At 36.1% G+C, this 14,506-nt stretch overlaps 1 protein-coding gene across 1 annotated transcript in view; it reads right to left on the reverse strand.

The window, feature by feature from the left end:
* Positions 1–14,506, reverse strand: part of SLC16A10 (solute carrier family 16 member 10) — a 65,686-nt gene that overhangs the window by 11,591 nt on the left and 39,589 nt on the right. The window contains exon 3 of the mRNA XM_015620913.3: positions 11,574–12,012. Coding sequence (XP_015476399.1) covers positions 11,574–12,012 — 439 coding nt within the window. The remainder of the gene's footprint in view (positions 1–11,573; positions 12,013–14,506) is intronic.

A 14,506-nucleotide genomic window follows, 5' to 3' on the forward strand; every position in this document is an offset into this window, starting at 1 on the left:
GCCTCCCTCTCATCAATCTTCAGTTCAAAGGGAAAAAGAACCCAATCCAAAAATTCATAACTAGACAGACATCAATCTGAGCAAAGCTGTAGCTCCTTTTTCTCCAAGCACAAAGAATCTGAATCTGAAAAAAGTGGTTATGAACCAGTAAGAAATAATTCTGTCAACCAATTTCCTCCCATGTATATTCCATTTTGGGAATTCTCAATCAAGCAAAGCTTTAGTAGGCTAAATGCAATAGTCTCTCTGGCCAAAAGAGACGGCCAACAGCAACATATAACCTAGGAAACTCTGAGCACATTAAAACTACCATTTTCTTCAATTACTGATGCAAGTCCTGCATCTGACAGTTCCACTGAAAGCAAACATAAGGATATAAGGAAATGCTTAGAGAGTACCATTCATATACTAGAAATATTATTAACTGCTCCAAATTAAGTTTCCTGAAAGAGCTGAGAGGGTGTAGAAGCCCAGAAGATAAGGGGGCTCATGTGCATGCCTCAAACACTGATAGCCAGATAGCTGTGGAGCCAACCCAGGATTGTTGGTAATAACAGCCAAGGATTGTTGGCAATAACACTGTGAAAAAGAACAGTGTGTGGCTGGAGAAGGGGGCCATACAAAGGTAGGGCAGCTCTTTTCCAGGACAAATGTCCTTGTTCTGCCTCCTGGAGATAAGTGCAACAGAACGGTGCAAGCACAGGAATGAGGTCGAGAAGCCAGTATGGATTGTAGGGTGGGATCAGGACCAAAGAGCCTTGAAACACCCCAACCCATTTCCAGGAAGGCCTACAGGAACAGACTGTGCATAACTTTCTCACTTTCTGTGCAATTTAGTTATCTCCAGGCCAGAGAGAAGTAGGTCCGCCAAGTCCAGGTGGCACCCTGGCCATCCCATCAGCTGGATCAACACTGTAGCCAGGACTGGTTACCTCTTTCTTTGCAGTCAATTGTCCTGGATGATTGGAAGTTTCAGAAAGTGCTAAAAAGCAGAGCATAAAGTAACTCTGGATAAGTCACTGTTTATTCTCCAACATACAGACTCACCACAAAAATTAGGGTTAAGGAGGGTGAGAAACAGACTAAGAAACCTGGTTGCCAGTGAGCTTTATGATACTGGGCACCAGGAAGATCATTCAAGGCAAATACATTTCTAGTCCAGACTCGACCAAAGAAAATTTTATTGGTGAGCAAAAAAACAGCTAAATGAGCCAGCAACTCCTGCACTTTTACAGAAAAGATGATCTTCATATTAAGAGACAGAAATAGCATTACTAACACCTAACCTGGATCAATTTTTAAGGGAGTGCCAATATCCTGAGGTAATTTCTATATATATACAATAGCTGTCTTCACAAATATTCATATATAGATCTTCAAATAATTCCTGCTTACACACTTGCCCCAAAAGTGGTAATACCATTTTTTATCTCTTGTCAATTCAAACTATGTAAAGAACAAGGAAAAAGTTAAATAAACAAGGTGATTCATTACATGCCAATGGGGAAATTTTCTTTTATTTCACTGAGTAAAGCAGATTAAACAGCATAATTCATGCACTATGAAGATTCAGAAAAAACATAATGTGAATTTCTTAAGTAAAACTGAACACTAAAGTTAACAGGTTAACTGTTAAGCCTTTTTAACATAAAAACCCTAAACATTAAAAATTCAGAAAGACTCAAGGCTGACAATTAGTGAAAATAATTTTAAGTGTTTTTTGCTTTTGTGGTTTTTCTGTTTTCTGTTTTCAAAAAATAGCTAGTCCTGAAGCCATATACCCTAAATAATAATAGCTATTTTAAAAAATCTTAGAGCTGTTAGTGTTATCCTAAATGGCATGTGAAGGAAACCAGTGGCTTGGGTAGCAGCAGAAAGATGGATAAGGCAAATAAGGCATCTTTGGAAGCTCACAGTGGCTGAGCACAAGGATGCAGAATGAAGTCAGGGATCCACAAGAAATGAAATGCTATGTACACAAGGGATGAGAGGTAAATTGTTGGATAAAACTTATCCTTTTAAAACATTTTTTAAAATTATTCCTATTCAGGACTACAATCCATATTTTGCAGTCTCAGCTCTATCTGTTTCTTGTGGCTTAAAGCAGTGTTTCCAAGGCCTATTTTATGCTCAAAACTCAACTATGTCCAAAATCAGCTACTCTCAGGACATCCTAGAGAGTTACAGGTCAATCACATGAATTTGAATTTCCAGAATAACAGCAGAACTATTTTTAAACCTCTAACAGGTAACATCTCAAACTAAGGACCAACACAGATTTGTGGGGGAAAAAGGAAAAACAACCAACCACAATTTCCCTAATTTACCTCTACTACATGGTAGAGAGCAAAACTTGCTTACAGAGGGAAGGGCAGATACAACAAATCTTGACTTTGGCCAGCATTTAGTAATTATCTCATAATTCTTATGAGCCAGTTTAGAATGCCTGTGTAATACAAGAATAATAAAATACATAAATTCAGGACATGACATGACCTTTACATACTGCTCAGCTGATAAATTTTTTTTTATGTCCTGTTTTATTCATTACTCATTATTATATGGACCACGTGTACAGAATCCAAAAAATAGACCTCGCAACCAAAAAATTTGCTAATCATGACTTAGGAATAAAGATTTTTTTAAAAGTATTATTTAAAAAGGTCCTACTCCACAGTAAGTTGGTATTCAAAAAAAAAAAAAAAGCTGAGTAAATTGGAAAAAGTACCAGCATACCTCCAAGTCTTATTTTCTATGATTTCCAAAGTGATTTGCAGGATGTCTTAGAATAGTCACAGATATATATTTACTGAGTCTTACAACTTAAAAACTTTTAATTTAGTTCTAAGCTTGGTAAAACTCTGCTGCACATTTGATTAAAAGGAAACCTGTGACTGAAGGAAGGAATTTTCTATCATTACCACTTACATTGCACTTGCAAAAACTTAAGTAATTCTTTTCAAATCCTTGTGGCATTCACCAATGTAATAAAACGCTATCAGTTTACAATTTATGTGATTAAAACCGAGCACATTATATGATATGCTATGATTAAGAAATTATGGAATATCAGAGAAATTGATTAGGATATCCTGTACAAATACTGTCCAGTGCTACTGACGTGTCCTAAGAGAGGCTGCTGTCCTTGCTCAACAGCATCTGTTCTACTTATATCACATCTCTCAAAACTAAACTCCTCAAACCACAGGGCCTAAGAAGTAAAATCCAAACAGATTCTCAAACCTCTATTCAACCACCACAGAATTCCCAGGGCATCCATAGCACTTCAGAATTAGAGATCTACTTGTGGACATGGTCATAATCCCCCTCAAGCTTTCACAGACCTGGGTGAAGCACCTGACTCATTTTACTGGGGAACAGAAGAAAGCTCTCAATTGTCTCAATTCTTTAAGACAGTCCTAAACACACTGCCAAGTATCTACCGGATCAGGGCCTTGAGAGATTGAATCAAGTAGTCAAATTTTCATTTAAATCCTAAGAAAAAGATGACAAAGATAATCGCTCCTCCTTATACAGAAATACAGACATTTAGGTTCCCTTTTCTTCTCCTGCCTGGAGCAACCCAAAACCAATTCTCCATTTCTAGCAAATGTTCTGCTCAGTAGTAATGAAAAATTTAACTCAATCATCAGAAAGGAACCTGAAAAATGGCTCAGAGCTTGACAATTACAACAATCAAATAGAAAGAGCTAGGTTCTGAGATCTCCTCAATGGAAGATTCAAAACACATGGCGAGATATTCACAAGTCTGAATAGGACTTAAAAAGCAAAGAAGTTTTCCATACTGATCTTCTTGGAGCAGGAACTGGACACAAAAGGTGGTCTGTATGAGAGTGAAGGAATTTGGCAATGAATGTTTGTTACTTTGTATGAGGACAGCAGGGCAAAAGCAGCTGTGATCTCAGGCTTCTAGGCATGTGAAGAGTTCAGCTCAAGACAAGATGTTTCAAACATCCAAAGACAGGATTTTGAGTTTACCATTAAAATAGGATTAAAACAACAACAACAAAAAGGATAACACACTTTGCAATTTACTCTGACTTGGAACTATACACTCCATCTGCTCTCAGAATAGTTTGTACTATGCCAGAGTACATGAAGTAGAGTGCTGTTACAGACAGAAAAACAAAGGAAATCACAATGAAACTCAGACTTTTCAACCTACCAGTATTGCACAGACCTGAGGAAGACTGCTTTGCTCTTATCCTTCAGGGTCACATGGTTTGTACCTGAACATACCTGCTGCCCAATTGTTTTTAAAAAAAAATTCATTTACTTTTATTTCAAAAAAAAACCCAGAAAACCTTTGTTTTATTCTTTTTTTTTTTTTCTGTTCTTTCTGTACCTATATTGTTTATTTGTCTTCTACTGAAATATGTTTGAAAAACATATCTAAACTATGCTTTCAATAGCAATTACAAGTATAAAGTAGGAAATAATTAATTTCCTTTCCCACCACCACCCCTAATGTCCAAAGTGGACAATCTAAGCAAGAATAAATACTTCCAGGTCAACATTAAGGAATACTGGAAAAGAAATGGGTGCACAGGATAATGACAGAAATGGGAAAATAGAAGTGGGATAAAGGGGGAAATTTTCACTAACCTGGGCAGTCAAACTGCAGCAGATGTTGAGATCTGAAGGGAGATAAATGCAAAGATTAGAAAAGCAAGTAAAGCATGGGGAGCCACTGAAGATTTTGGGTCTCAGAGATACCTGCTTAACAATTACATCAGACCTTTACAAAACCAGTGTCTTGTTAGCCTTCCATTGGAGAAAGAAATGTGATAGATTAAGTGGATGAGAAAAGTAATAGTGCTAAAACTGACAGCTATACCTAGTTTTAGCTTTTTTAGAATATCTACAGTGTAGAGAAATCTGTTTGACACACAGTTACGGTTAGTACTGGACAGAATTTAAAAGATACTTTCCTACCATTACAAGACTGACATCAGATTCTGGACAATAAAAGATGTGGTAGACTTCAGACAAATGACTGATGTAGGAGACCTGAAGAAATGAAGAGGTTCCTTGAACAGTAGCACATTAAAGGAAGTGAATGGAGTGATGGAGGCTGTTTTGTCCCAGTATGAATAAAAAAAAAATAAAATCCAGATACACCCATTGGATAGGCAACATTATTTTACACAACATTCAAAAAGTAGCAAATTTATGACATAATACAGGTGGTTCACAGAACAGACAGTACTTACCTTCCAAGAACTGATGTGTCATTACAAGATGTGTTATGTGTATACACCTTACTGTGGATATGCAGACTTTGTACGTTAAAGTTTAGAGATTTTTGGTTACTAGAGTCCTTGGAATATACACCAGACCCTTCACTATGCTCTGCCCTCAGACACAGAGGAAAACATTTATCTCTGTGCTTCCATTTGTCTCCATTTTGGAGTCCAGGGGCATAAGAATTAAAGGGAGGAGAGAGGTTGTAGGATCAGGACTTTACACACAATGCAAAGCCTGAACAGCTTCACATATTGCAAGTTAAATCCTTTCTGCTCTGGCTCCTTGGGCAAGTCTCCCACTGCAGAGAACATGGAGCCACTGCCACTGTCTGAGGACAAGGGCAGAAGCTAAAACAATCATTTCTCAAATGAGGAGATGTAATTTAGAGATGTCACATCTAACAACCTTTAGGGAACACAACATCAGTGTGTTCTCCCCTCAGGGGAGGCTTGAAGTGTTACAGAAATATTTGTAAGAGATGTTATGGATGATGATTAGCGTCTTAGGCAGAACATCAAACACTGCAGTGTTTCAGAGATCCATCCTATCATAGCTTATCCCAATACAGCAGCTGAGATCTGCCTGAAGAATGTTAGGTGGTTTCTATACCCCCTTTATGTTTTCCAATATAATTCTTCCTAACAACCCAACGCTTTTTCCTGGGTATAGTACAGTTTACAAGTGGAAAATGTCAATTTTGTGATAGGCAAAATAGATAGAATATTTTGTCCTGAATAAGTTTCAGAAACTTCCAGATTATGTGGAAGTAAATGCAGCTTTCAAATTACATAAAAGAATTTCAGACGAGCTCCTATGAAAGCTGTAACTACAGAGGCTCTTACAAGAACTTGGCTCTTCATTTCTCCAAGCTGATTGCACAAGACAGATTTTATTGGCACATATTTTAGGGGGCAAAGGTTCAAACACACTGAATTTGCACAGCAGAATCTGATCTCTTATTAACAAAAACAAGGCACATCACTGATAGAGAATGAGAAATGGGCAGAGACAAGCCAAAATAGATGTCTCAAAGACAGAGCTGAAGATCAAGCCATCCTCAAGGCTCGATTTAAAAAGGTACTCCAAGGTGATAGAGTAGTTGTAGAAAAGTCAAATCACACAAAAGACACAGAACTTAAGCTACGGAAGGCGGGGGGAAGGAATCAAATCTGGCAAAAAAAGTCTGCATCGGCTCTAATCCATATCAGCAGTCCTCCTGTTAATTATGATGTTTCTGAAGTGAAAAGGACTTTTCTTATCTAAAGAGCAGGAACAAAATAGATGTTCCAGCAAAAGATAGGAAGCATAGACCACCAGACAGCACTATCTTTTTGTCCAAGGACAGACTATGTAGGCATAGCACTAGACTCAGCAACTTCAAAGTGACAAACAAGATCTGGAGACAGACACAACCACCCAGAGGACAGGCTAATATTTATCCAAGTTGTCTGATTTTGTGATGCAGCCAAGAAAATGAGTTTGTTTATATGCATGAAAAACTTCTTTTGACTAACATGTACTCTACAGAAACTCTAGCCAGCTTCATGGTTCTCCCATTAATAAAATTGCTTGGAAGCATCTTTACTTTTCATTCTGAGATGCGTTTTCTTCTCCAAGAATCCTGGAGCAGAGTCCAAGGTGATGCTTTGTTTCTCAGCAGAAGTATCTACCTTTTTTCACTAAGCATTAGGTCAGCAATCTCATTTCCCTGTTCTCTGGAGGTCCAGATGAGCCTGGCACGTGCAGATTTCAGAGAAGCAACGAGACATTGAATCTTCAGCATCTCTCTATGGAGGACATTAAATCCAGGACTTATTTGCCTACCAAGACAGATCCTCCTAAGAAAGTTGTTGGAAAAAATGGTCAAACACAAACCATTTTTTCATCTCTTAAACACAAAGCAAACAGACAGAGAACACATGCACTCCACATAGCTACTGCTAACCAAAAAATCTCTACATATCCAACTATGTACCCATTGTGGAATATGAGCATGGATAAGCATTCAACAAGAAAATCCAGATTTACACAGTAAATTAAGAAATAGGCAGCAAAGCAAGGTGAGAGATATTGAAATATTTTTCCTGAGTTGCTCTGAAGTTTTAAGAGGACAGTCAGTGTCATGATAACTTTCACACTGCGTATCAATTAATGGGTAGCTTTGTTTACAAGCCTGCAGTCATATTTAAACCATAGGCCTGATTTTCAAATATATCTAGTTATTCTTCAGGAGTATTTTCCTCATAACAAATATTTAAATTTAGAAAGGTAAACTTTATCAAGACAGATTTTTAATGCATTATCTACCATCCAGTTGCTTTTTAAAAAGTAGAACACATAATAAATATGTGCACTTTTTTTTCCAACTACTTGGTTGTTAAATTCAACTTTTTCATCCTGCAAGGGACAAATACTATAAATAAGGCAGGACCTATCATTAGTAAGAGGCATTTAAGAAAACTAACTTCTAAATCAAGCCATACTTGTAAGCAGTCCAAGACAAATTACTACAGGACTGAAACACTGCACTGACATTAATAAGATGATATTATCAGTCCTAGCAGTATTCCTCATAGAGGCTGAATATTGCTAAATCAAAATAGCACAATACTGGGCCCCTATCTGTAAATGTGCCATAATTAATATTTTCTTAAATTCATACTGTAACTTGGTAATGAATTTAGTCACTGCTTATTGAAGACCAGACAGTGACAACATCCAGTATTTCTTTTCACCCTGCTAAATAAAGCACAAAAAACAACCACATCTTGTAAGCTACTGAGCATGTGACCTTGTATCAAATTTTAACAGAAATTACCTAACAAGCTCCTAAGAATTAAGGATGCATGATTCTGATTGAGTAAACATTTTTTTAAGGGTAAGAGAACAGCATTAAGCCCTTAACATCAGACTGCTAAAAAGCAGAAGTTCTCTATTTGTTATTGAAACAAACACAGGACAAGTGGCACAGAGACGAGGTATACTTCCTTTCAAATATAACTCATTTCCTTGTGAGATAGTCCTTACTAAAAACACTTGGAAAGAGCATTTTTCATTAATTCCACAGATTGCTGTTATGAATTTACAATTTAAACCAAAATAGACTAAGCAAGGATTTTACTTGTCTGTCTGCCTATTTTAGAGAGGCACAAAAAAAAAAAATCTCAATCACTAGTTTGGGCTGGTTTTAAAATTGAGAGGAAGAAGAACCATTTGATTTAGTAATCTTTTGATTTATCAGTATGTTCTTCAACAATCTCAATTAATGCTGAAAGTATATAACAAACTTAAGTCCAAACTTATTTATAGTCTTTATCTCAACCCAATTCCCAAGTTACATGTAATGGAACACCTATTAATGGAATTTGACACCAATTAAACTGGGATAAGAAAAGCTCTCCCTTTTGGTTCTCCCCTGCAAGAGCCAAAAGGAATCTGATGCCTGATACCTACCAGTCAAGATTCATGTCAAGGAGCAGGGAAGAGTTACCAGTTCCTATCTAGAATGCCATATAATCAATTTGTTAGTGGAATTAATTTTAATTAGAGCCTGTTTAATGAGCAGGCTGTTCCTTTGACTTCAGCAGCTTTTACTCTGCAAAGCAAATACAGTGCAGAGAGTTAAATTAAAAAGGCTTGGCTAATTCTGTTGTTTCAAAGCCCAAAAATGTTTTCACTTCTTTTTTACTACTTGTAGTAATACAGCATGGATTTACAGCATGTATTCTCCTTCCCAATACGCTTCAGAGGGCATGACATTGACTGTATAAGTGTTTTTTTCTTAGGGCACTTGTAACCAGCATCTCTGTCTAGCAGTCTGGCTGCTGTCAGCCATCCCTAACACTGGGGAAAATTCAAGAATTTTAACATAACAAAAGCTGTCACTTGCCTATGGATCATATCCCTTTTCCAGTATTACTACCGTTTTAAAAATACAATAAACAATGAAGCAATAACAACTTTCATTTCCAAAAGCTGAGGAAAATAGTCTCTGGTCTGGTAGATCTACCAGTGAAAAAAATTTATTTTTTCTTATAGCCTTTGACATATTTTAAGTACATACTTCTATGTACTGCTGGAAGTACGCAAAGTGTGGCTTTTTTATCAAAAGCAGACAAAACTGGGATAAGAAACATCCAGAGCTATCTACTTGAGCTGAAGTATCTGTGTTGAAGGGCACAATCCATGCTGTGCCTTCATAAACACTGATTTATGCACTTTCTCTAAGACAGGGACTTTAAGGAAAATTGAGAATTTAGATACAAGTAAATAAAAATGGAAACTTGTGGGTGTCAGGGAGGGTTTTGACCAGAACTGTTTGGTCTAAATTTTAGTAAGAGTTAAATCTTCCCCTCTCAAAGGGGGCACACAAAGCACATGTCCATCTACCATTGGAGATTTTATGTTGTTAACACTTAAGCATCATGGTTTCTCTGAAACTCTGAGCAAAAAGAGTATCTTAATATAATTTTGAGGTAATTTTTTAAATACTAGATTCTAACAGTACACTGGAATAAGTTTTGTGGTGTTATCAAACACTATATTAGAAACAGTCCCAATCAAATAATTTTCCTATACTAGAGATTTATTTCTTAAGCAGAATTTGTGCCAATCTGATGGGGGGAAAGCACTCCACAAGAGTGAGAACCCTATAAAAAACTTATATTATTATAATATTATCTAGTATACTGTAATATAAGGGGCTTTGCCCTCTACAAGCCAACTAGCTGCTTTAGTCCGACTTATAATCAGGAAGCAGTAATACAAGCATCTTCAAAAAAAATCACAAGCTTTTTGTTCAATAAATATATTTTAGAAGTTCTTTGTGCCTGTTTGTATAGCCTTATTCTTCAGTACTCTGCAAGGGGTAAGAATCATTTATGACCAATTCAAAAGCTTATTCTAGAACACTTGACTCCTACTCCTCTGAAGTTTGTTTTATTTTAAAGCATCTCTACAAAGCTCATGGGGAAATAGCACAGGATGTCATCTGGATTGTATAGTCCTCTGAAACAGGCTAATTTGAAGTGTTATACAATAAGATCTACATGATTAAAAACTAAGTTACAAGAACTAACCATTAATACAAGTCAGTTTACAGCTGCTCAAAAACACACTAGCCCCCACCGTAAGGTAATTTTAAAAATAAATATCTCATGCAGAGTAAGTAATCTAATCAATTACCAGAAGCAGTGACAACCACTTGTCACATTGCATAAAAACCAGCTTTTAAGGCATTGACAATTTTTTGACAGAAGATAATTATTATCATTAATCTCAGTGTTCTATCATGGGTAAATAATGAATATTAAAATGACCCTTCTGTTTTCATACTAAGTTCTACTAGCCCACGCTCTATCAACAAATACTCTTAATATGAGGATATGTGATGATCTCAAAGCAGCATCTCATTGGAGATTGTGGGCTTTTTCCCCACCTTTCCCTTTTAAGCCTTTTGGTTTACACTACCTCAGTTTAGAGAGCACCACCAGCAAGCTGCCCAGCAATAATTCACCATTTAAGCAGCGCAAGGTGTGCCAGCCAGCCTGATACAAATGCACACATCTCCCAGCTGCACCTAAATTTCTTAGTTTAGGAGTGTACTACAGAAAAAACAGCTGCTGGGCAAACAACTCTAGTCCATGTACAGGAAATGGCTGATTGCCATCTTCCCCATCCCCAGAAGCCCAAGCCCCATCAGCTGCTGCAGACAGCAGTAAAACACAGCTCGCCTGGCAGCTGGGAGGGACAGGGGAAGAGCAGCAGTTATTTTAATGCTGTACTAGTAAACTACAAGGCTGAAGTTTGAGAGACAGAAAAATCCAGGTATTTTGCTTTTAATAAACCAGAAAAATAGTGACTATAATAGATCCCAAAAACTGTCACTTGAACATAACTCAATACAAAGAAACAAAAATTACGCTTCTAATATGTTTCCCACTGTTTACTCCTTTCACATTTCCCCAAAAACACACAAGTGTTACTAGTAACATATGCAGGTGTGTACCAGAATAAAGAATTCTCTTTGAAATAGCATAGAATATTTTTCAAATCTATTTTTTCATGGTTAAAGTATTTTAAACCTTGCATTGAGAACAAGGATTTTAACTGGCTTAATTAATACTTCTGATTAAAGAATTATTTCAATAAGACAACAACTAAATTAATTTTTTATTTCTCCCCGACACAACTTGCAGTTTAAATCTGGCTTCCTATCACCAATGGCTTTCTAAATCAATAACACAAAGGCAGGCAAGTATGTATAGTTTCAAACACATCACACGTAGGAAGAAACGTGCACTTACCAAGTGAACATAAGGCACAAAATATCCAAAAAGTGCAGCTGGGATCCCAAAAGCCCAGATTCGGTAACTGAGAACTTTGAAAACGGAGAAATTGCAAATCTTTCTCGCAGGAGGTAATTTGAATTTTCCCTTCTTTCCTCCCTCCTTGTCTTTGGTGTTGGGAACAAGAGGCTTGTATGTAAATCCAGCCAGGAACAGAACAAACATAAGGATGCAGAGGACCCTCAAGGTGTTGTACAGGTCGACAGTGTCGATCAGGACCCTCAGGAGGAAGGGCAGTGACACTGTGAACAAGCTGCTGCCCGCGGTGACAATGCCATTCACCAGTCCAAGGCGCTTCTTGAAATAGTGCCCGAGAATGACCAGGGATGGCTGGTAGGCAAACGAGCAGCCACAGGCAAACAAGATCCCATAGGTGAAATACAGAGGCTCAATGGTGCTGTTCCAAAAGAAAAGAACAAATCATTAGTGTTTTGTAAGGCAGTGGATGCTCATTCACCTGGAAGTGACATCAAAACACTTAATCAATCAATCAACAAAAGTCACTACTGTAAATAAGAATTTGTATATATACTTGCAGTTAAATAGCACTGTATCAGCTTAATTCAGCAGCTATTCTACCTCTTTCCACAGAAAAATTTCATAGACTTCACTGAACAGGTAATAAAAAGAAAAATTACATTCAATTATAATTACATCAAATAGTGTGGCTAAAAAAAAGTTTTTAAAAAATCATTGTCTGGGCAAATTAGCCAAATGTAAGTATTGCTGGGTTCAACCATTGCTGGGTTTTTGGATTCTTATTTTACAAAGAAAATTGTATTGTTTTGATTTGCACATTTCCTCATTGCTAGCAGCTCAAATGTAATCCTGAACTCTCCTCACAAACCCAGAAAAATCAAGTAAACAGTTTGTTATGACAATAAAGTAATAAACATGGCACACATCATTAATACTGAAAAATAAAATATTTAAATACTGACAAAATATTGTCATGTAACATATTGATAAATTATAGACTCCTTAGGTAGTAATTTTTTTAATACAAATAGTCTCCTTTTGAATAAATATTTTAAATTCAGTGTTTTGATAAATACATTGAATATGCTAAGAAAGAACAAAAAAAATTGTTAATAAGAAATGAAAAATCTCATAGTAAGGTGTGTCTCCATCGTAAAGTTCACTATTATTACCATTTACTCTACAACTGAAATAAATTGACGACAAATATGTGACATCAATAAAAAGTACTTGTGCAAGAAATGTTAAAAGTATGAAGTAACAGCATCAGTATAATTAATTAAATTAGTGTTGTAGTGTAAGTTAGTGAAAGAAAACATTTTTTAACATTTAGATGGAGGCAGGGGGCAAGAAATATTTATATGAGTTTTCTGAGTTGACATATGAGAGTTTATATAATTTTTAATGCTATATTTACAATGAAACCTCACCTCTTGTTTTATCAGTTAACACTTTCTTTTAAAGCACTTCTGGAAAACAGTTAACCTTTTTGACTTTTTTTAAACTTTTTAAAAACTTTTTCTTTTTAAAGGAGCATGAATGCTTTACGTAGTGCTTTTCATCACAGGATGCCAGCACTCCTCTGTACAAAAATAGATTCCACAATCTTCCTATGCAATTAAAGAACAACTTAGAAAATAGTATTTGACTAACAAAGATCTGACTCCAGGAACTCTGGTTTTGTGTATTATAGTGAAAAATAATTACTTGTTTAACATAATATTGTCACTTACTCTATTAAACTATCAATTTCTGAAACTGATGATGTTCAACATAAGCCAGAAACAACATAAGGGGGAAAGGCTTATTACCTTTATTAATGGAAAGTAACCAGGAAAAATAAAACCAGAAGTTACAAAATGAGAGGAGCAACATCATACAGTGAATTTTTGCTTCCATGTGAAAATTCACTCAGAGTCTGCAGCACAACATGCATATTAAAATATTGTCCTGCCTTATAAACACATCTCAATTTCCTAAGACATAAAATTTATATTAAGAAATTAGTGCAATGCAAAAGCAGTACATTTTACTAACATTTTTCTGGTTTACAATATTTTACTTCTAGAACACTGACTTCTGTATCTGAACCATACTCCTTTAATGAACTGATAACATCATGGGCATAAATCATTTTAGTGTGAGTAACATAATGAAACACCAAGTATGCACATCAACCTGGCATGTACTCTTACAAGAATTCATCTCTCAAAGTGCTCTTCAAAGTTTAGTAAAGCTGAAATATTTTTAAAGCCTTTACAAAACATCTTGCTCTTGCAGAGTACAAGCACAGAAAAGACATTTTCACAAGCTTTTTGCCTGTATAAACACATTTGCACCTAAGTGGAAAGCTCTTCTGAATGTGGCTTTATTGTCCCTATACTTATTCTGCTAAGAGTGGGGAAAAAATTAGTCTGAGAATGAGAGGTAACTGGATTATTTTCCTGCTACTTTTACACCCTACCTTCACTAACCAATTTCTGACAATGACTAAATTTCCTGTTTCCTCATCTTCTACAGGCTACATTCAACAAATCAGTTGCTCTTGAATTTCTTGAGATTTACTCTGCAAAAGTTACATACAAATGAAAAAAATTAAAAGAAATATAAAAATTAATTGCAAACTAGAAGAAAAAACAAATAAGCCTTTAGTATAGTCAATATACCAAGGTCTTCTCTATCTCCATGTTTGGCAATTGGACCAGTAAGAACTGAAGAAAACATCCAATTTCACTAGAAGTTTAACAGCATCCTTGAGGCCCTACTGTGTTTTTCTCACAATTAAAAGTGTTTCAAAAGAAAATTAAGGGGACAGAGCAAGAAGGGACGACAACAACAATGTTTATGTACCTGTTAAAACACAGCATAAATCAAGCAAACATGTAAGCTTATCCTGGACAATGCTGCTGATC

The sequence above is a fragment of the Parus major genome, chromosome 3 (assembly GCF_001522545.3).
Source record: "Parus major isolate Abel chromosome 3, Parus_major1.1, whole genome shotgun sequence".
Classification (NCBI taxonomy): domain Eukaryota; kingdom Metazoa; phylum Chordata; class Aves; order Passeriformes; family Paridae; genus Parus; species Parus major.